Source organism: Notamacropus eugenii, chromosome 1 (assembly GCF_028372415.1).
Source record: "Notamacropus eugenii isolate mMacEug1 chromosome 1, mMacEug1.pri_v2, whole genome shotgun sequence".
NCBI classification, from domain to species: Eukaryota; Metazoa; Chordata; class Mammalia; order Diprotodontia; family Macropodidae; genus Notamacropus; species Notamacropus eugenii.
The window spans coordinates 712,598,134-712,623,426 of NC_092872.1; the positions used below are offsets into that span (position 1 = coordinate 712,598,134).

Genomic DNA, 25,293 nt, shown 5'->3' on the forward strand with positions numbered 1-25,293 from the left:
CTGGATGACAAAGACCCAATGGAAAGATCTTGACCTGCTGGAGCAGGGAGCTGCATATACGATGAAATTCACTGAGGATAAATGTAAAGGTCACTTGGGTTCCAAAGGTTAGTTTCAAGTTTCCTGAATAAATTGGGAATTTTAGAGACAGTCAACTCAATACAAGTCAGCATGATATATGTGAAGTATAGCTTCTGAAAATAAGTCCTTGTAACCTAGTCAGACCACATCTGGAGCAGTTTTTAGTCCTTAGTTCCATGGGTCAAGAACACTGGAGAACTGAGGAGAGGCTTGAGAAGGGTTATGAAGAGGATAACTACAGGCCTTGATCCATATATCTTAATAAGTTGTTTTAACAGATGTTGTAGGGGGAACTGGTGGTGCTGAATCTAGATGAGAGAAGCCCACCTGGAGGGCTACAAGCTGGTCATCTGCAAGTCTCTGAAAGGCTCCTCTTTTAGAGAAGGTAGATCCAAAAACAAGAGGTAGAAGTTGCTAGCAGGCAAATTTAAATTTGACATCAGGAAAACCAGGATTCTCAACAATTTGTACTGTCCTGAAGTAGATCAGCCACCTCCTTTTCTAGCTGAGGCTAACTGACCACCTCGGCAGATGTTGTGGAGGACATTACTTGGTTCTTCCCAACTTTCAGATTCTGTTTTCATATTCCCTATTCATTCTGCAAACAGCCTCTGAGGTGCCAGAGGCTAGGGATAGACAAAAGTCAAGATGTCCTTGCCTTTCAGGAGCAACCCAGATGCATCTAAATCTAATTTCCTTTGGGGTACAGGGAAGGGTGTTGAGATTGAGGTGCTTAGGATCCCAAAATACTGACACCAGGTCCTGCCCAAATGAGTTCCACTCAAGCCTTTCAGCCAAAGAAAACGTTTACTTAATATCTGCCATATTGGATAGACTTAAGGAATCTGAGCATTTGAATTGACAAGCAGGCTAGATAGAATCTGAACCCCTGTGATGGGCCAGATTGAATTTGAGCACCTTCATGGAGACAAGAGGGAGTTTATATACAGAAAGACTGTGGGAGGAATCTGGGGGTGGTCTAGTTGTCTGCGTACTAGACTAGAGGAGGAATTTAGGGAAGGTCTTGACCGGAATAGACAATGGAGGGCTGGGTTAGTTTTAAGGGTAATAGATCTGGGCACATATTTTGATAGGATCAAAGGTGGGAAATAGCAGGGGGAACTGGACAAAGCAATAATGAAAGACTTATGGCCTCAGGTGAACGTCTGATCAAGTGGGAATGAGAGTTTCAAGGGGGTTCCCAGAGCCTGTACCGCATCCGTTGGATTCCAGATGGTCCTCAAAGGAGGCTAATGCTTCTAAGGGGGAGGTGAGAAGGGAGTTTAAGTGTAAAGGTACAGATGTGAGCTTGGATGATGCACATGGGGAACATTGAGGCAGGAATGAAGAACACATTGGATACTGGAATGTGTGAATTGAATTTTATGCAACTGCAAAAATAAAATGGGCCAGAGTCAAGGTGGGAAGGTGTTTTAACGCACATTTCCTAGAAGCCATAAATGGAGCTTGTGGACTAGGGGAGCGACAGCACACCTGTTCTTGTAGAAGATGGATTGTAGAGGTGAGAGACCACCCAAAACAGCTCCTTTCCTGTCAGAAAAAAAAAAGCCCAATCTCTGCCCTTGGAGAGGAAGGCGAGGCAATGGCTGCTCTGCTTCCCGTGCTTGTCCCTGCCACCTTTCGGAAGCCTCTGAGACGTTCTGGGGCCGGACTGCTGTCCTGTTACAGGTGGAGAAACAGACAAACGGGCGCGGTGGCCTGGGGCACCCCTGCCAGCCAGGGCCGCCGCCTCAGGGCGTGATTCGTGGTTTGGTCAGTTTCTGGACTTCAGAAACTGACGCGAGGAAACGTTCAGCGCGCTGAGGCAGCTCGCGCCTGAGTCCTGCCCGGGCCGTCGAGTTACACCGGGGAAGGCATGCGAAACCCCGCTCTACCGGTAACCGTTTAACGCAGGTTGGCCCTCCGTAGGTCGTGCCCAGGCCTGAAAAGGCGCCGTAAGCGATTGCCTGCGCATTTCGTCAGCCTGAAACCGGCCCGGCCTTGTCCGCATGCGCATGCGTCGTGGCGCTTTGGCCCGCGGTCCAGGGTCCGAGCCTGCCCTACGCTGCGGTAGTCCCATGAATACTACATAGCCCAGCATGCTTCTCGCCCCGGTAGGCTGCCTGACGTCATGTCCGCTGCAGTCAGCTGACTTTCCTTCGGCCCCAGAGCCGGTCCAGCGTGTCAGAGGGTGAGCGGATCGGGGCTGGGATGGCCCGGGCTCGGGAGGCGAGGAGGGGCCGGGTCGGGGGCCGGGCTGGGCCGGGCCGGGCCGGGCCTGGCCTCAGCCGCTCGCGTCGGGTCGCGAAGTCGCGGGAATCGCCGAGGAGCCCGGACGTCCCTGTCCGGCCCCTGCCCTCCCGCTCTCCGCCGGCGTGCCTAGGCCGGGAGCTCCCTCCCAGGCGCTCGGCGGGGGGCCCGGCAGCCCGGAGGCTCCGCCTTCGTCGGCGCTCGGGGATTGGGCCGCGTGGGCCCGGCCCCGCCTGGCCCGCCCCACCCCTTCCAGCCGGGGCGGGCAGGCCCGGCGAGTGCGCCCGCTGAAGACGCCGACCCGCGCCCCAGTGCCCTTTCCAGGCCTGGCCTGTGCCTAGGGCGTATGTTTAGTGAACCGAGTGCTGGACTGGGGGCCCGGAAGAACTGGCTTCAGATCCCGCTCTTGAGACCCAGTAGCCGGGGGCTCGTTGCAAGTCACAGGCTACCCGTTTTCTCATCTGTAAAATGGGGATGGCAAATATATACCTCACTCGTTGTCTGTGTGTCTGTGTGTCTGTCTGTGTGTCTGTGCGCGGGCGCGCCTCCAGGCTGGACGGAGTGGTGGAGCGAGAAGAGGTTTTCAGACATTGTCCCTGTTCTGGGCGGCCCTGGGGCGCAGGGGTAAAACCTGAGGGTCGTGGTTCTGGAGATTGACATTCTGTGTAATAAGAACAGGTTTCCTGAGCAGGCTATTCAAAAATGGAATGAGCTGCCCCAAAAGATCCTGAACTCCCTATCCTGGAAATCTTCGAATGCTCTCCAGATGACCATTTACCCTGAGATAATTGTAGAGAAAATTCCTGCTGAGTAACTGAGACAAGACCCCCGAGGGCCAGTTTCCAATTCTGTGCAGAACACTGGGTAAATCACCGTCATCTGTGGGTTTTGTAAAACGATGTTTAGAATATAGGAACTTTGTTTACAAAATCATTTTGAGTTCCAAATTCTCCTCCCTCCTTCCCACACGCACCCCCTCCTTGAGAAGGTAAGCAATTGGATATCAGTCATAGGCGTGAGGTCAATGCAAAACGTTTTCATATTAGCCATGTTGCAAAAGAAAAACAAAAAAAGTAAAATGAGGAAAGTAAAGTCAAAAAGAAGTATGCTTCAGTCTGCACACTGAGTTCCTCAGTTTTCTCTCTGGAAGTGAATAACATTTTTCATCATGCGTCCTTTGGAGCTGATCTGGATCCTATCAGAGCAGCTATCTTTCCCAGTTGATCATCCTCACGATGTTGCTGTGACTTTGTACAATGTTCTAGATCTGCTCGCTTCACTTTTCAGCAGTTCACATAAGTCTTCTCAGATTTTTCTGAAATACTCATCATTTCTTAAAGCACAATAGTATTCCGTCACAATCATATGCCACAACATAGTCAGCCATTCCCCACTTGATGGGCCTCCCCTCAGTTTCCAATTCTTTGCCACTACAAAAAGAGCTGCTATAAATATTGTCCAAATATGACCTTTTCCATTTTCTTTGATCTCTTTGGGATATGGACCTAGTAGTGGTTTTGCTGAGTGAAAGGGTTATCCCAGTTGTACCTTGTAGCGTACTTTTGCAAGGGCAAAGATTGCGTTGTTTTTCGTCTTTACCCAGTTGCTCCATAGAGACTTGATCAATCAATCAAACATTTATTATGCACCTACTATGTGCCAGGCACTGTGCTAAGCAACAGAGCTACAAAAAGAGGCAAAAGACAGTCTCTTCCCTCCAGGAGCTCACAATCTATTGGGGGAGACAAGATACAAACCCAAAGTTTGGAGTCTTTAAAGAGTTGCTTGAGGCACCAAAAGGTTCAGTAATAGCCCCAGACATCCAGATTGCCTTCTGCTCTTTCATCTTGATGCCTGTACTGTAGGTGGTAGGCAATGTTTGCTTAACTGAATTGAGTGGTATTCACAAAGAAATGCCGTTGTGCATTGGGCCTCCAGAAATAGAAGCCTGTATGGTTCTTTGGAATGAAGCACATTACCCTTTCCAGTCAGTAGGCACTTGATTAACTGCATTTTAGTTTCTGAATCCAATTCCAGGGAGACTTGTTTTAATCTAGGGATGCTTTCCTATATTGTATCTCAGGGTCACAGCGCTTAGATAATACATTATGTGATTTTCCTACAGATGGATGTGTGTTGCTTCCCATCATAGCTAGGATGTATAGAGCCACAATTAACCAGTGGAGTTGCTAGTTTTGGCCTGCCATACGTCTATTCTTCCCTTTGCCCCAAAAACCCAACAGGCACCAATCTGGAAAAATAATATCCTTAAGTTGTCAGTTAAATAGTGCTTTAAAGTGTGCAAAGCACTTCACCTATGTTGTCTCACCTGAGCCTTACAGTCGATGTGTGAGGTCTGGTTAGCCCTTTAGGTTACATTTTTGTTGTCAATAATGAAGGGGGAGAAAGGTCACAATCTCTGAGCTCCAGAGACCTGTAAAATGGGGACAGTATTTCATATATTATTTAAACCATCTCTATCTTTTGGGGCAAGCACTTTGTAAACTAAAAACTGATATTGAAATAAAGGCAGAACAGTTTAAATTATCCCACAAATCTTTTATGCCTATTGGCAGATGGTGATTTTCACGAATTTTGCCACCTATGACATTTCTTTAAGTGTTATCTGCCAATAGGCATAGCAGGTTTGTGGGATAATGGTATCTATCTGTGGTATAAACTCAAATCGGGCCACCAAATCATACACGAGGATCCCCTGGACCTGATGTTGACTTCAAAAACCACATATTTACATAATCTGCTTTATTGTATTTTTACTTATTTTATTAACTATTTCCCAGTTACATTTTAATCTGATTTGTCTGCAGCGGGAATGTTGTGGAGATCTTGTGTTTGACACCTTTAGTGTGCATTACCAAGATCCACATACATAGGTATTATATAGAAAAGGAAGATTGTTATGGTTAGAGCTGACTGCACAAATTAATTTCTGATGAAAGTATCTCGGTGCTTGTCCTTACCCCTTTTGTCTCTGCTTCCTATTTCCCAGGATGAGCTATCAAATCTGATCCAGGTTGATGTCAGGGCTTCTGCTCAGATCATGTGGACTGCAGATGAAATTGCCCATCTGTGCTATACTCACTACAGCACTCGACTGCCCAAGCAGGGGAAGCCGGAGCCAGATCGAGAGTGGACCTTGCTGGCAGCTGTGGTTAAGGTGAATTCTGCAACAGAGTGTTCTCATGACTCCAGCGACAGATCTTTCCCAGGTGAAACTTTTTCTCTTTTTCCAGAACACCTGACAAGCCATCAACAAGCCTGCATTAAGGATGTAACTATGTCCCAGACACTGAGAATTAAGAACTAAAAGTGAGGTGGCCCCTGCCTTCAAGGAACTTGTTTCTATTTCCCTAGGAGGACCTGGTGTTACTGATAAGTAAATACAGGATCATTTCTGACAAGGCTTTAAATTGCAGCTGTATAAGAATGTCAGGTGCAGTGGTCTTAGAAGCAGAATGATCATGTGGCATGTAATCCCCAAGTGTTTGTCCCCTTGTTGGACTTTTGAAGTTGGGATGGGGTACTAGTATGAATCCTGGGAAGGAGATTAGGAGATCTGGGCCCTGATACTACAGTTTGCCACTGATATGATGTTTACATAAGGGCAAGTACGTAACTTTCGGGGACCTCAGATTCTCCCTCTGCAAAATGAAGGGGTTGGAGTAGGGCAGGGTTGGGGAACCTATGGCTTCAAGACCACATGTGGCCATCGAGATCCTCAAGTGCTTCCCTTTGATTGAGAATTAAGGGATTACCCACTAAAATCTTCCAGCTCCTCCATTAAGTCTCATGGTGCTCTGGGATAGGTGACAACTCCCTCTCCTTTCCCAGGACCACAGTGATTGGTTTGTTCCAGATGTGTTATTAATTACAGGAATCTTTTCATGGCGATAAACTGCTAAGTGACCTGACTCATTAAACTTGGGGAACCTTTAGATAATAGGAACTCATTTGATAATTTGTTTTTCCCAGTAACTAAGGAAGTTGTCTCCATGGGAACAGGAACGAAATGCATTGGCCTGTCCAAAATGAGAAAAAGTGGTAAGCAAGGGGGGAGCTATAGATTCTGATACCTTTGAAACTAGTGTCCATGCTGAGCTTTCTTCCTTTTGTGTTCCTAGCAAGAGATTTCATCTCATCAATTTTTTGCCTTGTGTCTGGCAATCTCTAACATAGAATGAGGAAAATGTAGCTTTATAGCTTTTTAATACTTCTGTGTTTCAGGGAAAAGAAGCAAAATTAAGACACAGGTTGAGGGAACATCAATGTGGAAATTTCCATGGGTATTTCAGCTGTTAAACTTGTCTGTAACCTTAGTTCTTTTAAATCTGTACCTATGCCCCTGAGGCTGTCACTGTCACATGTGGAGCATCAAGCCTCAGAGCCATTCCAGGCTGTAGTGGTTAAAAGAAAGCTGCTTTTCCTGACAGGACAATGGGCACACCAAAGGCAGTGGGCAGCCCCGGGTATGTTAGGTTGCTAAAGAGAGCCTTACTCCCCTGGGTCAGCAGCTCTCATTGAAGGTAGGAAAATGTTTTTAGTCCCTAGACATGAGCTTATTGTAAGCAAAATAATCATCTCACATGTTACAGATCTGAGGCTGAGCCCTCCAGGTTAAAGATTTGCTCTTAATGTATCATGGTAAGTGGTTGTGAAAAATTAACAGAGTTAGCATGGTTTGTCCAAAGTGGTAGGAGAAGAATCTTTCCATTTCTGGGAAGAAAGGCAGAAAAGTTATTGTGGCACTTAAAGGTGGGAGGGAGCCCGCCTCAAGTTCTATTATGATTTCACAGGGTTTCTTATTTTTGCCATAGGAGACATCCTTAATGACAGTCATGCCGAGGTCATAGCCAAGAGGAGTTTCCAGAGGTGAAGTATTAGAAATTCGCTCTTAAAATGATTTTCATGCCTTTTTTCACATTCCTTATATCTAAAAAAGTTGTAAGGAAAATTCTTGCTCAGCAAACTAACCGGTAGTATAGGTTTTCCCGTAATCCTGACTGGAAGTTCTTAAGAATAGTACCTGAGGTCCATGGACCCCCAAAGGGTCGATAAATAGATTTCAGGGGATCTGTGAACTTGGATGGGAAAAAAGATTATATCTTTATTTATCTTAATCAACTTTTAACTGAAATTTAGCATTTTCTATAATTACAAATTTTTCTAAGAAACATGATTCTGAGAAGAATCTAGAAATTCTAATATTTGCCAGACTGCTCAAAGGGTCTGTGATACACACAAAAATATTAAGAATCCTTGCCCTAAATCAAGTTGTTGCTTAGAATTATAGCTCCTGCTTGGTGGTGTAATGGATCGAGCACCAGCCCTGGAGTCAGGAGGACCTGAGTTCAAATTTGGCCTCAGACATTTACAAGCTTTGTGACCCTGACCAAGTCACTACCCTGATTCTCCCTCCCCGCCCCCCCAAAAAAAGAATTCTATCTCCTTGTTGTCTTTCTTCATTAGATACAATAACAGTATGATTGCTCTGACAGATGACACCCATTTCCAATTCTCTCTGCGAATGATCTCCATTGTGCCTTTGCTTCTACTCTGTGTTTATATTTTCTGGCCTATGACAAGAACGAAGCAGCTTGAGAACAGGGACTGTTTGTACTTTTTCTTTGTTATCTCACGGCCTGGCACACAGTAAATGCTTAATAAGTGCTTGTTCCTCAATTCCTGCCTACCAGGTAAATTTTTAAAAATAACTTCTGCAATGACCAAGCCCTACTCCATCACTGAGGCTTCACCTTCTCCAATAATATTGCTTTGCCTGCTGTGTTTCAATGTCCTTAATACTGTTAGCTTAAGTGAAGTCGGGAATCTTTTGGCACTGGGCCCTGATTTAACTTGAGAGTTTCCATTACCATTTTATATCTGTCCAACATAAAAAGCTAAGTAAGACCAGGCTCTGCATAGAGAGAGGCTTCCTAGTCACTGCCCTGATGCCACAGATAATGGTGGATATGTAGTTAAGGACCAGTGATCTAGAAGAAATCAATCACCTTGAACTGTGGAGATGGGAGAGGTTTGGAGATAAAACAGCAGCATGGATTGTCCTTCTCTGTCTGACCACTGCTCTGACTTCAGGATTTCTGTACTGCTCCTTCCCGAGGGAGTGCCCACCCCAATTCCTCCACACTGTAAGGATCTCAGTTGCCAGTTACTTATTTATGCTAATACTTGTTACCTGGCAGGTACCTGTTCCATCAGCTTAGGACTGCAGTCAGCCTGCAACAGGACAGCATCTTTATGCCAGGAGCCAAGACCGGGATGTGGAAACTCAAACCAGACTTGCATTTTGTGTTTTTTTCTAGCCACACTCCATGTGAGTAAAATTGAGCCTTTGTGTCTATGATAGTGCCCGCTTTCTTGTCTTAGTGATGTAGACGCTTTTCCATTGATTTCTGAGTTAATTAAAGCCACAATGTTACTGTGCCTTTTACAGTATCCTTAAGCCAGTGTCTTTCGTTTATCTTTCCACCAATGTGGTTGTATCTGTCTAATATATCAAGGTTCTTATTAGTGTTTATCTAGGCAGGATTGTTAGTAGCTTGATAGGATTATGGAAAAATATAATCATTGGAAGATTTGGAAAGAAAAAATTCATCTCCCTAAGAAAAAAGGCCATAAAGAACAAAATCCATTTTAATACTCGCTGTTTAGTTACAGAAGTCTTCAAAAATGGGGAAACTGAGGCTCCCAGATATGAAGGACTTGCTTGTGTTGATACAACTAGCTAATTCAAGTAATTCAAACTGGGACTTGCATCCAGGTCTTCTGAATCCAAGGCAAGCATTCTTTTCCACTACAGCTGCCAAATTTGTTATTTCAAGCAATGAAATGTGGCCATTGTAAGAGAGAATCCTGTAAGCAGAAGACGGCCTCTAATCTGATGGATGACTCACCATTGTATTTTGAACTGGAAGATCTTGTCAGATATTCACGCCTCTGCTTATGTTTGACCCTGGACAAATCCTATTCCCTCTCTGAGATGAGTGTCTTCATGTTAGCTCTTCTTTCAGTCTCCCTCACAGGGCTGCTTTGAGGATGAAATAAAATAAAATATGTAAAGCACTTCATAAACTAGACAGTGTTAGATGAATGTCAGCTGCCAAAGTTGTTTTTTTAAGTCGTATTCTATGCAGCTAAAGACTGTGAAAAACGAAGTTTTTCCCTCTCATGTATCACATGGTTAGTCTTTGTAGATCACTGAAGCGTATACTGCACAAGCAGCATAATGGAGGGCAGATTGAGCAAACTTTCCAATCTGCCATTGGACTGTCTTCATCTGGTAGAGACAACATTAAATTGTAAGGATCACTTGGGCAACCCCTTTGGAGAGGTAGGAGATCCATGGGTGTGAGTGAGACACTGCATATGTTTTTAGGCTTGTTCAACATATGGTTTGGTTTTCTCTTTTTTTCTTTTCTTTAAAACAAATTCTTTGTTTTGAGATTGCTTTCAGGAAGGAGGAGAAGGGATGCTGGGAGAAATTTAAGGAATGTGAAAACAAAAACTATTCATAACAATAGTTAATCAAGTCATCACTTGGGTGGGGAGGCTCAGGACCAACCCTCACTGAGTATGGACTCAGGGTTCAGGTGTGACATTGTGAGCCAGAATGTCCCTTTAAACAAACATCCAGAGCATGAGGCATGGGAGTCAGGATATATGGATTCTAATGTAGTGACTTTTCACCTGAAACACATTTGTTCTGTGCCTCAGTTGTTATGTCTGAAACAAAAAAACAATAATCCCTATCCCTTGCTAAGCCCATGGGTAGGTTGGGGGATTGGAAGTATATGAACTCATTTCAGGTTTCTTTAGGAAGGCAGTGTAGAAATACACATTGATATTTAAAGAGGTTATGCTCACAGGTGGTTACCATCATCCCTTACCGAGCTTCGGTTTTCTTGGCATAATTTCTGGGATTATAAAGTGGTCAGCATGTCACTAATCTCCTCTCAGGGAGTAGGTACTGTGAAAATGTCTTTGTCTTAGGGAATATTTTCTCTTGCAGGTGGGGATGCCTCCATCATCCCAATGCTTGAGCTTGAAGATCAGCCTTGCGCTCCAGTCAGCCAGTCAGCAGAGGCCATTAGTGACCCTGTGGTACTAGAAAGTAAAAGGAAATGTGAAGAAACCCCTGCTCACCTTATAACTAAGAGACTGAGGACAGAACCCAGGGATCTTCTCAGGGAGATCCCCAGTGATATAGCCATGCCTTACTCTACTGGGAAAGAAAGAAGCTTACAGATACCCCCAGATTCCAGCAATTCCAGCCCTCAAGCAAATGGACTAGCAACTGCTAAGGGGACTGTCCCAGTTGGTGTTAAAGCAGTGGATATTTATAGAACTGGAGCAAAATGTGTGCCAGGGGAAGCTGGAGATACTCAGAAGCCTGGTGTCGAATATCACCAGGTGGGATCCCTCCGAGTGAAACCAGGCCGAGGAGACCAAACCTGTTCCATGTCCTGTAGTGATAAGCTAGCCAGGTGGAACGTGCTTGGGTGCCAAGGTGCCCTGCTCATGCACTTCCTAGAGGAGCCAATCTACCTAGCAGCTCTGGTCATCGGAAAGTGTCCATACAGTCCTGAGGCCATGAAGAGAGCTGTGATTGACAGGTAAGAGAAAGACTGCCCAGCGCCATCCTAGTGCTTTACCCCTATTGAGAAATGGCAACCCAAGAAGAATGTCTATGTAAATGCCCATGTGAAGGGAGCTTACCTTTCCACACCAGTTTTCAGTTACACAGCACTTGACCTTATCTTTTTTGATTCTCACAACAAACCTGTGAAGCAGGTAGTGTCCGGATTATTGCTTGTTACACAGAAGGTCAGAGAGGTTGTGATTCACCCAGAATCAACTGTCTAGTTAATTTAGACTCAAACCCATTTTCTGATACTAAATATATGTTTCTAAGAACTTGCAATTCATTGATCTTTCTTCTGTACTGTACTGTCTCTCAGGTGGCAAGCTCAGGTATAACTCACCTTGGTACAGCACTGTTTGTAGGGCACTGCCACAGAAACCACAGGTCTGATGGGTGGAAGAGGGGGGTGCACTTTAACCTGCATAATTGGTTCTGAGGACTTGTGGTTGTGGTTGTCATCACCATTCTCTCTGGGGCATAATTAGAAGGAAGACACAAGACAAAGTGAAACTGCACTTTGTGTGGGAGCCCATCAGGCCACCCTTTGATTCCAGCCTTTACCTGGGCATATTGTTTTATACATAAGTTCACCCAGAGTCCAAGGGGTGCCTTTCTCCCTGCAGCCATTACTTTGAGATTGACCAGGTTAAACTCAGGATCTCACTTTCACATCCCTAAAACAACTCTACCTCACTGCCATCTCCCTAAGGGGGGAGCAAGAAGAGACCAACCTTGGTTTCCTTGGCCTGAAGTGAATGTGTCTGACCCTGTAAATGGATTTCTGGACACTTCTTAAGGAAATGACGTTCATTTCTCAGTCATTGGGAAGTCTGGGGCGACGTATGGTGGGAGAGATGGAGTGTCGGAGCACTGTGTGTTCCAAGTGATGAGATTTTTTTCCCCATAACTAGGTGTCAGCATGTGACCAGTTTGCCCAGAGGCTTCCAAGTCCAAGAGCTGAAAATGCTTCAGTCAGGTTTGCTGTTTGAACACAGCCGCTGTGCAGTTCAGGCAAAGAGAGCTAACTGCCCAGGGAAGGTTGTTCCCTGTGGGGCTGGTGAGTGACCTGGCCTCCTTCCATCAGTACCCTGGGGCACCTTGGGATTCAGCTTCCAGAGTGAGGAATTTACCCAGGAGTGACCTCCCCCAAGACTTCTCCATCCAGTCCATCTAATACACCATGGCACAAGGGGAACTCTCATTCTCACCAAAAATCAGGTTTTTGCCAATTAGCAACTCTCAGAAAGCCAGCCCATTTTTATACCAGTATTCTAAGAAACAATAATATACGCATTCTTCAGTGTGATCTCATATTCTTGGCTTCTATGTTGGGGTTTTTAGGCATATTTATTTCACCAATACATATCACAGTCCTGCTGTAGCCAGAAAACCCATCCACCCTCAGTTTGGAGATGAACCTCTCCCAACGTAGCTGCTCTGCCTTTGTAGCCAGAGAGGATCCATCAGAGCTCATGCTCCACTGATAGAACCTTCAGCAGCCTGGTCAGAGTAAGACAGTAGTAGAGGAGAATGCCATAGGTATCCTGGATCACTTAACTGGACCCTATGCCTCTCTCCCCTGGGTCAGCATTAATTGGCACATATTTATCACAGTACAGCCTCCGTGCTGGGCAGCCTTGACTTGTGTGTTCTCCCAGCCATAGGTTGGAGCGCAGTCCCAGAACAGCCTGTTGATGTGAGCTGCAATGGTTTCAGGCAAGGAGCTACGAAGAAGAGTATTGGAAGCCTTCAGGCCAGGTGCACCATCCAGGGCTAGTTGGGGAGAATTGCTGGGTTTGGGGGCTCTCTCTCTCTCATTCTTACAGGAACAGGGAATAAAGAAATGGACCAATCAAAAAGCATTTGTTAAATGTTTCTTCTGAGCCAAGCTCTGGGTTGAGCCTGGAGGATATGAATAGAAGAGCAAGATAGTCTCTGCTCCCGAGGAGTGAGTGTTGTGATGGGGAGAGCCCAGAGGGGAAGGCTGGCCTCCTGCTGACAAAGGGCCTGGTAGATGTTGGGCATCGTGGCAGGGCAGAGAACCAGAAAGAGAGAATCCTCCCCCCAACACTGCTTCTCAGCTGATTCTGCAGGAGCCTCGAGCAAATCAGAGGCAGGAGGGAGTGGGAATCTCACCCACAACCCTGGGAGTCACCCAGGCTTTACCCAAACTCCTGTGTGAGTCTTTCTATACCCTTTGTACCTCTTGCTCCTAATTTTGCCCATCAGGGCCACACAAATAAGGCTAATAATCCCTTAACCATAGGGCCACCTTTAAAGAACATAGTGGGTTTTCCTTTTCTACTCCATCCCAGTCTTTTTTTGTTCAGGCTAAACATGCCACAGTCCTTTGATTTTTTTCTCATTATTTTGGGGTCCTTCTGCATTCTGGTGGCTGTCTTTTGGACTCCTTCCAGCTTGTGAGTGTCCTTCCTAAAATGTGAAATGAAGGACTCCAGAAGGGATCTGAACAGGGCAGGGTAAAAAAAGAATCATCGTCTCCCTAGTCCTAAATCCTGTCCTTACATGCAGCCTAAGGTCACATTAGCTTTTTGGGCTCCCATATCACACTGTTAAATCATAATAAAGTCTGCAAATTCATCAGGACCCTCAGATCTTTTTCTGACAAATTGTTCTCCAGCCACACTCCTACATCTTGGACCTGTAAGATTTCTGTTTTCTGAACCTGAGTGGAATACTAGACATCACTATTAGACTTCATCTTGCTTGATTCATCCTGAGTTTTAGCCTATGGATTTGGTAAACATTCAGTCTATGCCTTTACCAAAGTCCTTGATAAAATGCTGCCCAGGGTCAGGCACAAATCCCTGGAGTTCTCCACTAGAGACTTTTTTCTCTAAATGAGTGTGAAACAATAAATTTTTTTGATCTAGTCAGTTGGGTCTGAATCCAACTAACTATTATCTCATAACACTATCATCTTGTCCAGAAAAATAATATGATAAATCTTATTAAATTATTTGCTCAAATCTAGTTAAATTATGTTTATCATATTATTTTGATCTACCACTCCGGTTAACACTGTCAGAGAAGAAAATGGCCACAGGTCTGGCCTGATCTGTTCGTAATAAGTCATGCCGATTGTCTGATCAGGTTTTGTCTGAACACCTTCTGGTGTTCACTGGCCATTCCTTTAATAGACATTCTAGAATGTGCCCAGAGTCAAAGGGAAGTTCATTGGCCTCTCGTTGCTGGACTCTGCTTTCTTCCCTGTCCTCCAGTCCTTATTTTCCATGGTCAGGGGCTCAGAAATAGTCATGCCCACTGGTCAAGCCTGGTACCAGGTCCTCTCTCACAGTCTTACTGCTCCCTTTGGGTCAATTTGTTCTGCCCTCTCCAAGCCAAAGATCATTTTCCTTGGAAGAGAAAAAAGCAGCAAAGTAACAGTTGCATATTTCTTCCTTCTCTCTTTTGTGCATTAGCGCCCTCCCCCTCACACAAGCAATGCTTTCTTTGACATCCTCTTTTCCTTGTTATAGCTTTTAAAAAAACTTTTGTGGTTTTTTTATTCCTCACTGTCCCCCAGCATTACCACATTGAGAGCTTTAGTGTCCAACATTATTCCCACAGCACCAGGCCATGCTTTTATACACACTCGCCATCACCTGTCCTTGCTTTCTGCCTCTGCATTTGTCCTTTTTACAATTTAAAATGTCTGGTGAGTTCCATAGATATCAACCTTAGTCTTTCTTGGGAGTTCTCCTTGCCATAATTGTCTATCTTTGTCTTCAGAACTTCTCTCCTGGGAGGACTTGACTGGAAGATTTTCATCCATGAGGTCCTACTGTATCTGTCCTTTCTTTGAACCCTTTGTAATCAGTTCTTCTAAAATCTGAGCTCAGTGCCTAGCTTTTCTCTTTTCTATCACAAATTCTCAGATAGTATATTCACACCTTGCACCCAACCCTCACCCTCCAGGTTCTTACCATTTTATTTCAACGTTGGTGTCTCCTTGTTACTAAAAAAGCCTGCTTAGAATATGTGCTGCTCTGATTAAGTACCTCTGCCTTTTGAAGACTGAAATGTCTAAGACAAGCCAAAGGATTACTAGCCACTGTGGTAGGCCTCCAGACAGTGGAGTTCTCCCATTCTTCCTGAGACAAGATCTGTTTCCTGACTGCCTCAGTTTCCTTAGTCGTTTGGATATCCTTTCATACATACATGTGTCTTTTACCAAAGATTCAGAGCCCTTCCAGAGCCACACTGCAGCCCTATTCTACCAAATCTCAACGACATCAATACAGTATGCCTCCTTGCATTGTGTTTTACTTTGTCATTATTATCCACAGTTGTGCCCTTGTGTGTAGACATCACAGGCTGGGGTTTATAGTTGGTTCCTTTCTTGGCATTTTGTCTCCTATGAATTTGGGGGTTTCTCTACTGTTATTCTTTCTTTACCGTGGCTAATCTTGGGAGGATTTTTATTGGTACAGTCACTCAAGTAATTTTCTCTCTTTACCTTTTTTTCAGTTTAAAACCCTCTTAATGACATTTGAAAGACTCCATACAAATATATTTTACATGTCCAAAAACCTGCCATTGCTCTGTAGCAGAGATACAAGGCTTCCAAAGTCTTCAGTCTCTTGCCTGGTACTTTCATAACCCTTAACAATGACTTGTAGATAACTCCTGATGATGTCATCTGCTTAAATGAATCCTCAAACATGGGTAGCCATAAAAACTGACAGATCTCGTGAGTTTCTCTGTTCCATCCTAGATACGTGCCCTGAGAAGATAGGGGATCTTCCTATACCATGACCATGCTTAGTTATCAGCTCCAGATACTTTCTTAAAAAGGAGTCATCAAGCGATACTGTTTTCTGTCTCTGACTCTTAAGGATGATCTCTTGCCTGATGGCACCTAAGGAGCCACATTTTCATGCCTTTAAAGCAGAGGTTTCCAAACTTAGTTGGCCTACCACCCCCTTTTGAAAAAAAAAATTACTCTATGCCCCTCTGGAAATCTACTTTCTTTAACCCTTTTTTGAAATTTGCATCATTTGAAAAAAAATTTTTTTAAATGACACATCTCAGATCTAATAATTTGTTGTAAATTTGTGAGGGTTTTTCCTGCATTGAAATTCTGATGATGCTATATGGTGTCCTGTAACCATATAATATAGTATTGTAAACAGGTCATTACCCATCCATACTTCTGCCGATGCATGCTGGACTTCTTGACAATGTGTGACACGCCCTTCTGCCAGCACTTACTTATTAAGACCTGTTGGCAGAACTGACCACTGATCAGTTAGAATTTGCATTTTGTGTGTTTATTTGGAAAATAATGTCATAACTAACACTTTAACTCTGTTACATAACAGATGAAACATGTACAAATGTTTTTTCAAAATTTTCTTCTCTTACCTTATGCTTCTACCACCACCTTATTTTTATTCAATAACCCCCCAAGTGGACCCGAGGCTACTACTGCCTCCCTGGATCATTCCAACACCCTTCGCAAGATAGTTTCACCCGCTTTGGGAACCTATGCCTTAAAGGAAGAGAAGCTGCTCCCTCCCATTCTGTAGCAGCAGGTTCATATCTGTTACTTGACTACAAGTGTTCAGTCATCCTTTTTCCCATTCTCTTCCATACCGTATTCTTTCAGTCTCTGATCTTTTGGCGCAGGTCAGGCATCCTCTCTGCTTCTTCAGCTCCTTTTTCTTCACTTTTATATCCAAGCCCTTCTTTCTTTCCTGATAACATGGAAAATGGAAGGCATTCTTTGAGGCCCTTTCTTCTCTAGGAGAGAGGCCAGCCCACCCTTTCCCAAACAGTTATTTGACTGTTTTTTGACACTTGTCTTTCGTGGATGTCACTGGGATGTTGGTCCTGTCCTCCAGACTTTGGAAAAGCAAACACCTCCTCGTTCCTGGGATAATCTTGCTCATCTTGGCAGAGTCAAGACCAGAAGCCAAAGCTCTTCATTCCAACTAATGTGCCCCTCTAGACACTGTCCTTTTTGTGGCACTCCAGAAGTGTGTCATTTTAAAATGGTCTTTTCCATCAGTAACTTTGATTTAGTTTTTAACCTTCTACCAATTTTTTAACATGTAATGCTAACAGTGAACAGTGTGGATTTTTCCTGTTTCTTCTTACTGGGGTCCACTGATGGATTTTGGAGTCTACATTAAGTTCCCTGCGCACCTCCCTCTCAGCACCATAAAAACTAGTAGAGCTTTCATAGCCTCAGGGTTTGGCTAGGTGAGCAGTGCTAATTTGATTTCATGACATTCCAAAATGTTCCATGATGTTCTAAAAACATCAGCTCTTAAATCAAAATATAAACACCAGTCACCAAGATACTAAGGGCTCTTAACGTAATGAGTTGTCTAAAGGCATTAGCAGTCTGAGAATGAGGGCCTGAGCCAAACATTCATCTCTTGAGCTTCTTGAACTTTCTTCAGATCTCTCACTAAGCTGTTTATCTACACAATAGTGAGTTTACTTCTCCTTATTTTCACTGATAACCTAGTGTATTTGGCAGACTAAATCAGGTGCCATCCCCAGTGGCTCATCACATCTAACAGAATATAGAAAATGTGTGAAGTTAGGAGTAACTTGCTGGACACAACAATAATATAAACTCTTGGTGGGGTTGTGAGTTGGTCTAATTGCTCTGGAAAATTAGAATTATGCCAGAAATCACACTCAACTCTTCATGTCCTTTGGAAGGACACATATCCTTAGAGTCAGAAGAAAGTCCCATCCATGTCACAATAATCATGGCAGTATCTTTTTGGTAGCCCCCAAAAATGGAAACAGGATTTGCATCAACTGGGGAACAACTGAATGAACTGTGATATCTGAGTGCAGTGTAATACTATTATACCATGAGATATGACAAATAGAGAGAATTAAGGCACACACGGAAGATTTATTAACTGATATCAAGCAAAGACTGCAGAGCCAAAATAACATACACTGACTACAGAAATACAAATGGAAACAACGTTGAAAGGCGGCAGAACTCGGACTAAGGGAATGGAAAAGAAATGGTGACACACTATCTTGGTAGAGAAAGGGGGAACATCAGAAATGATTGCTATATTGGTCAGTTTTGCTTAATTTTTGGTTGTTGGTACCAGGGGAGGGGTGTGAGTTAGTGGAGCATATACAAGGAAATGACTCAAAAAAACAAAACAAAACAAAACCAGAATCTCCTGAATAAACAATCTACTAAGGCAAAGGAAAAGAGAGTAGACTTTTTCCCCTGGATTTTATAGATCCCCATCTCCTTTTTTACCTTCACCTCAGGGTTCTTTTTTGAAAAGAAGGTTCTAGAAAAACAAAACAAGTTAGAAAGAGGTACTTCATGCCTTTCACAGGATACGAATGAGCTTCTGCTAAAGAGAAGTAATGGTCCAGGAGGCTGTTGAGTTTGGGGAGCAGTTCAGAGGTGGTGGCCTTGTGACAATGGCCCACTTTATCTTGAAGGCTCACCAAGTTAGTGATTGTTTAGATGCTTCTGTTTCTTCCTGATTGATGCTATTACTAGCGTCTAAATATACGGTCTACTACATCTTGTCCCAACTCTGTTTTAGAGAAGGCCTTGAATAGTCTGAGGAGGAAACAGCTCACTGAGCTGGACTGATGTGCAGAGTAGTTCTTAGAGTACTTACTGGTGTTTGGGGAATGGGCTTTTAGGCTCAGCAGTGAATTCCTGGACTCATCAAAATCGTTCTTAGGATCGATACAACAGTATTGCTTTCATCCCTTCCAGACATACTTGATTAGCAGGCCTGAAGAAACCTGTCCTACATCTCTATGGTTTTAGTGATGATGAGAATTTCCTAACTAATAGCCCAGTGGGAACCAGGTTCTAAAACAGGCTTGTAGATTTTTTTGCTAAGGATCCCTGTCTTTAAATGCTTAAAATAAAACATCTGGGATTACATTATATTCAAATAGTCGCCAAAATCTTTTTAAAAACAAGTTCACAGGTGCCAGATTAAGAACCCCTGATTCTAGCCCAACTGCCAGGGTTTACAAGGCCTCAGCAGTAGGCTGAGTCTGTCTGCACCCAGTGGCACTAAAGGCTGAGTCAACAGCCATTGTGGGTCCGTGTACTAGGTGGTGAAAAGGAACTAAGGCAGTAGGGTGTTTTATCTTTTTAGGGAGCCAGTTTGTCACCTGCTCAGATTACTAACTGGTTTTCTATTCACATCAGTCACCACCCCAGCAGTTTTAACTGTAGTGTTAGGCCATTTAAAGACTGACCTAGTGGAATTAAGAGAGATTGGGTCAATGAGGCAAATGCTAATGTAATGTCCTTTGACTAAATACAAATAAACATTCTGTAAGAATATGGAAACAAACACTCAGTAAGGGGATGCATATAGAGAGACAGGTGCAGCTCTCTAAGTCCTTGCCCACTGGGATACAGCTAGGTCAGTAACCTCAGGAATAAACAATCTGTCAGATACAAAGAGTTACACGCCTTCTTTATAATAGAATTCACCAAAAAGTAGGTCTTAAGTCATTTTAGCCTATTCTGATTCTGGCCTTACATGGTAAATTCTAAATCTCTAGGGCCTGTGGCCTAGTCAGCCCCATTAATGCCCAAACTTTGGAAAGAATTGTCTACCTGGATTGACTGAGGCTGAATAGACCTTAGCAACTTAAACTTCCCACTTCTCCAGTGTTCCCGGTTTCTCTCCCAAATATAACATTGAGTCAGGAATGGTCTTTAGCAGACTAAGTTCCTAAATTCATTTTCATCTACGTAAGCTTTCCTGTCTAGAGGCCACCTCTGGCTAAGGAGCTGTATTTCCCAATGGGTCCATCTCATGACAGGGACCAGCTACTTAAGCACCACAGAACTGCAGGGCCACTTCCTGTGATAGCTCTCTTCAATGAAAGCACAGCCATTCACCACATATGCCACACTCATTCCTATCTGGGTGTCTTCTGCTAATGATCTCTACTTATCATATCTGAAATATGATGCCTCCTGCCCCCCCAGTCAGATCCTTTATTTTTTTTTATAATATATTCATTTTATTTATTTTTAATGCTCTACAATCACTACCATAAAACTTACGATTTTTTTTTCCCCTCACCTACCCCCCACAACCTCCTCCCTCCCCAAGATGGCATACAATTCTATATAGGATCTACACATACATTCCTATTGAATACATTTTCATTATAGTCATGCTTTGTAGAAGAATTAAAATAAATGGGAGAAATCATATAACAAACCAAAACATAATACACACACACCACACATCTGCTACATTCTGTGATTGAATTCCATAGATCTTTCTCTGAATGTGGAAGGCATTTTGCCTTTAGAAGATCATTGGGAATTTTGTTTTTTAAGTCCTTGCATTGCAGTGAAGTTCCAAGTCTACCAGAAAAAACTCGCACATTGTGGTTGTTGCTGTGCACAAAGTTCTCCTGGTTCTGCTTGATCCTTTACTTTCTTTACAGACTACCCAGGTGCCCTTCTTCCTTCTCACTAGCATAGCCAACAATGCTCTTTACCTTCTGTGAATTCGTATGGCACTTGATATGCACAAGGGAGCACTGACTACATGCTGTCCCATAGTTTCATGTATAGATAGGGAAGTCTTAGGTGCACCGAGGAAGCCATGGCCCCCTACAGGAGTAATGTGTCTTTTGTGTCTTCTCATGTACCTAACAGTGCTGGGCACATGCTCAACCTTTAGTGAGGAGCTGTTGATTCTTTTTCTCTTGAACAGATCCAAAGTCTGTAAGGTGGAACTCTTCAACATGTTCCAGAATCTGGTGAGCAGTATTTCTGAGAGCAAGCGACCTGAATCTCTCAGGTAACCAACCCCTCGTCATTGTTAAAAGACAATATTTCACCAGGCTGTTAATACTTAAAAAGAGTTTATTTCTAGGAGGATGAGTGTCTGAGAGCTTTCTGCAGAGATGGTCGTCCCAACTTCTAGCAGGTGGGGTTTTTGACTCCTTTTTTCTCCATGTTCTTCTTAGAAGATATTTCATATGGCTGAGGGGAGTGTGCTGGAGTGGAGATGTCTACTGGTTCTGAGATCCAGAGGGGATCATGCAGTGAGCTGCAAACAGAGCCAGGATGAGAATTTTAGCAGACTATCACTGATTAGCTTTTACTGAACCTTGGTCAAATAACAGTGGAAATAAATTTTCAGAGTAGCCATGGCCTTCTGGTGTTCTAGATTTTCTGTAAGGAACTCCTTCACTCCTTTTTGATTCCCATCAGTGACTTGCTTGCTAACAGGAATTAAATAGCTTCTGGACAGCAGAAGCCGGGAGAACCTAATGCAACTGCTAGGTCAGGACAACAGGAAAGATGAACCCTCACTGCAAAGGTGATGTCTAAAGAGACTGAGCTGCATGTTGTTGCTGCTCTACATTCTGAATGTCCAGATTGCCAGCAGCTTGTACCAGGTGCCATTTGCTTCCTAAGATACTTGTATTTTTTGTACAGAAAAATGGACTGCATCAAAGCTGGGTTTGTTTTAACACAAACTTGGCTTGTATAGAGTCTTTCACCAACCCACTGGAGACAGTGCTTGCCAGTCTGAGTTACAAACTGTGTAGCCTTCGCTGGCAAAGGATGGTAGGAGGTTAACAGAATTACTGAGTTATATGCTTAGTTACAAGAAAAGGGTTTCTGTTGTGGAAATGTCCTAGCAAATCACTATGTAGGAAGCAAAGGGGTCAAATTTAGGTTCCACAAAGAACATTAATAAACAGTTATGATATGTTAGAGTTGGAAGGGACTTTGGAACTCATCTAAACCAAAGCCCTCATCTTACAACTGAGGAAGCTCTAGTCCAGGGGGACACTCCCTAAGTGGGTGAAATGTTCAGGCACTGAGAAAAACCGCAAACCTTTTAGTTGCACCTAAGTATCCTAAATGTGCCTCAGAGCGGCAGCCCCTCTGCAAAAATTGATGTTCAGAAAAAGGATGGAGAGCAATCAGAAGCCCCAGAGGGAGGGCTCATTGTGTCTGATAAAGGCCCTAATGTCTATCCTTTGCCAGCAATGCACAAACAAGGCTGAAGAGTTATAGGCTGTGTCACCTGGGCCAGATCATAATTCATATTGAAAAAATTTGGCCAAGAAGTAGGTGCAACTATTTGCATCCATTTTACTCCAACCCAATCTGTCACTATGGTAGTAATCTAAAGTGCTCCTAGGTAAGCTCCCTTAACAATCAGTAAGAGTTGCTATATTGATCTGGTTGTTTTAGGCTGGTTGTGCTGGCTAAAATAGTGTGTTTATATTCAGGAACAGCCTTTACATGTGGATTTGTGTTTGCATTAGGGTCAAAAAGCTGGAAACCTACTGGGAATATAAGGAGGCAGCAGTCAGCTACCAAGAAGCCTGGCGGGCACTTCAGAAGCAGGCACTTGGCTCCTGGATTAGAAATTCACCAGATTACCAGCAGTTTAAATAAGGAGACAAAATCTGCACCGACCCGTTAGAGACAGGACGCTTTCCAGCCTTGGTCCCACTTACACATGTTGCACAGATCTGAGCTTTTCTGTTAGCTAAGGAAAAGCATTTTGCCAAAGGATCTTAAAATGTTTAAGCCTATGCAGATGTTCATTCTGGAACACATAGCCAATTGGAACTCATTGGAATTAAACTCTGTAGTAAAATGGCATCTTGTTAAGATGTGATGTGTTTTTTCAAATGACTGTCTTTGGCATCTGTCACATGTTGTGACAGGGTCTTAGTCAATATCCCTCCCCCCCCAAAAAATTAAATAAATGTGTTTGAAAGATTCTGATCTGTGGCTTCCACCTGCTTAATCAGATCCTAGTGAAGCCTGTTTTTATGCAGAGTGAAACAGATCTCATCAGGGAAGTTGGAGCCCTGCCTTAGAAGGAAATATCCCTCCCCTCTGGCAAGCAGGCCAAAGCCAAGTAATTAACTTCATCTCTTTTAGAAAAGCTCTCGGCAACCAAGAAGCATAAACATCCTGCCCCACAACTAGAAGAGAATATACTTCTACGTTTACACAAAGTTAATGACTATTTCCAATTTTAAAATGACCTTTTCCAAAAAGATAATCTAACTTGTCCTGGTGCCCAGGGAACTGGACCCCTAAAAGTATAAAAAATTAAAGACAGCCTTAGGTAGCTTTATGTAGAATGTTTCTTCAGCTCTTCCTGGTGTTCCCTACTCTACTAGTGGATTCTAATCCTACTCTTAGGAAAGATCAAATGCCGTGTTTTAAAGTTTTTCTTTGATTTAAATAGTTTGCATTATATTTTAATATATTCTCTGTATAGCCTTTGGGCATAAATTATAACGGGAATTGTGGATAACTATATTAAGTACTTCATTTTGTAGTAGCAGTGCCAAGCATTAGCTAACAGTCTGGGAAAGTCATGTGGAGGGAGGCGGAAATGATCAATCCCTGGCACAGACTGCCCTGGCATTGCCTGATTTGGTAATGTCTGTTTCTGTGGAAAGCTGCCTCTTCTCAAGCCTTAGGACAAATTTGTGGTTGAAAAACAATGTGCTGAACGAACCTTAGCCAAAGTTTTCTAGTCTTTACACCAATTTCCTCCCTGATTCTGGCGAGACAACTTGGAACAATGTATTTCCACAGTGACTGCCCTCTCTTGGTTGTGTCTTGTGCCCCTTCTCAAACGGAGCTGTTCTTCCAGAAAGGAAATACCTCGTCATTAAATGGAAGAAAAATGCCTTACTCCCACACTGAGGTAACTTCAGTAACCCAACCCGAAGGCCCTCAAAACTCTTTATATCAGAAGCCCCCAATGGGAGCCTTCTGAGGAAGCCTGGCCCAGAGACTTGGAAGCCTGAAACAATGAATCCAAAATTTTGCTTGTGATACCAAGTCTTCAATACCAATTAATTCCATATAACCTACAAAGAAAAATCCAGCAGATGAGATACATTCTGAATTTTTTCTTAAAAAGTATAAATACCCAATCTGCAAAAAAAGGAATTGTGAGAATAATTGGGGATCTCATATTTCATAGCTTTCACATGAAAGATGGTATGCTTTCTTCAGAGTTCCCCCTTCATCTCCGAGACCAGACATGTGGAGGGCCAAACTTGAGGACTTTGAGACTAAAGGTTCCCCACCCATCCTAGACCCTTTTCTCTCTCTACATTCTTTTTTTTGGTTTTCTTACCAGCTTCCACAGGTGAACCTGTTATCTCTGTATAAAGGACTGAAATCTACATCTACAGCCTTCACCTCACTTCTAAGTTCTAGTCTTAGATCTCCAACTGGACATTTGTGGACATAAATAACATTTATACCCAAAGGTACCTCAAACTCGGTATGTCCAAAACAGATCTCATCTTTTCCCCAAAATCCATCCCTCCTCCAAACTTGCCTTTCTGTTGAAGATAGCAATTACTCATTTTCACAACCAAGGACTCCTTTTCAACTCTCCATTCTCCCTTATCCCCACTTTATCGAATTGCAAAGTCTCATTACTTCCATAGTATCATCCCTTTCCACTGCCAGGGACACTATCCTCATTCAGGTCTACCTCAGTGCTCTCTCAATTAAACCTGACTCCCTCACAATTGATTTCCCTGAATCCACTCTCCTGTCATCCATTTTCCATAGCACTGCCAAATGGATATTCCACAGTTGTGACCATGTTATTCCCCTGCTCAAGCTCTAGTGAATAAAATACAAACTCCTGACATTTAAAGCTCATTGCAATCTGGCTCCATCCCATCTTTCCAGGCACATTACACATTTATTTCCCTCATGCACTCCACACTCCAGCAAAACTGCCTTACTTGCTGTTCCCTCTTTCATCATGTTGCCATGCCATCACCGTTTTCCCTCTTCATCTCTGTCCCCTGGACCCCACAGCCCAGGCCAAGTGTAACCCACTTCACAAAACCTTTCCTGATTTCCTAGGTTGTCGGCGCCCCAGCCTAGCCCTGCCAAAGTCACTGTATTTATGTGGTATATAGCTTATATTTACTTATCTGTGAACTTATATTTCCTCAGTAGATTATATAAGGTGCTTGAGGGCAGGGGCTATCTTATCTGTATCCACACTGTCCAGCATAGTGCCTGATACACAGGAGACACATGATAAATGTTTCTAGACTGGCTGAATTCTATAAAAAGAAACTTCCAAGAAAACATATCTGTGGACACTAGGGGAATTGTTCTCATATTTTAGGGTGATTGAGAGATGGCAAACGCTCATTTTCTTAACGATGCCATAGTGCAGAGTACCAGCTCAAGTAAAAAAAAAATACACAAAGCTGCTTTTCAGTCTCTGAAATGCAGG

The 25,293-nt window shown here is 43.5% G+C and overlaps 2 protein-coding genes across 7 annotated transcripts in view; one reads left to right on the top strand and one right to left on the bottom strand.

The window, feature by feature from the left end:
• Window positions 1–22,784, top strand: ADAT1 (adenosine deaminase tRNA specific 1). 6 transcript variants are annotated; one of them, XM_072636525.1, is made up of 11 exons: window positions 2,183–2,272; window positions 5,342–5,561; window positions 6,325–6,393; window positions 7,167–7,221; window positions 8,553–8,683; window positions 10,379–10,982; window positions 11,923–12,068; window positions 12,670–12,769; window positions 20,743–20,829; window positions 20,905–20,958; window positions 22,316–22,784. In XM_072636525.1, exons 2-10 carry the CDS (start codon window positions 5,393–5,395, stop codon window positions 20,918–20,920), a joined length of 1,377 nt encoding a protein of 458 aa, XP_072492626.1. In that variant the 5' UTR covers window positions 2,183–2,272; window positions 5,342–5,392; the 3' UTR covers window positions 20,921–20,958; window positions 22,316–22,784. The 6 variants fall into 6 exon arrangements, 5 of the variants coding, with proteins under 5 accessions (XP_072492624.1, XP_072492626.1, XP_072492622.1 ...); XM_072636522.1 differs by lacking the exon at window positions 20,905–20,958 and adding an exon at window positions 2,883–3,195 and having other exon boundaries at window positions 2,254–2,272; XM_072636523.1 differs by lacking the exons at window positions 2,183–2,272; window positions 20,905–20,958 and adding an exon at window positions 1–107.
• The window catches only part of GABARAPL2 (GABA type A receptor associated protein like 2), a 17,619-nt gene continuing 13,202 nt past the window's right edge, over window positions 20,877–25,293 (bottom strand). Inside the window, exon 4 of the mRNA XM_072636527.1 lies at window positions 20,877–21,081. Within this exon, the coding sequence (XP_072492628.1) occupies window positions 20,952–21,081 (130 nt within the window). The 3' untranslated portion in view covers window positions 20,877–20,951. The remainder of the gene's footprint in view (window positions 21,082–25,293) is intronic.

Excerpts from the sequence above, each read along its gene's own strand:
- ADAT1 (XM_072636523.1), top strand. The coding sequence starts at position 5,393 with ATGTGGACTGCAGATGAAATTGCCCATCTGTGCTATACTCACTACAGC. Across the intron at positions 6,394-7,166 it reads GTCCAAAATGAGAAAAAGTG|GAGACATCCTTAATGACAGT; the intron begins GTAAGCAAGGGG and ends TTTTTGCCATAG. Across the intron at positions 12,069-12,669 it reads GGTTGTTCCCTGTGGGGCTG|CCATAGGTTGGAGCGCAGTC; the intron begins GTGAGTGACCTG and ends GTGTTCTCCCAG.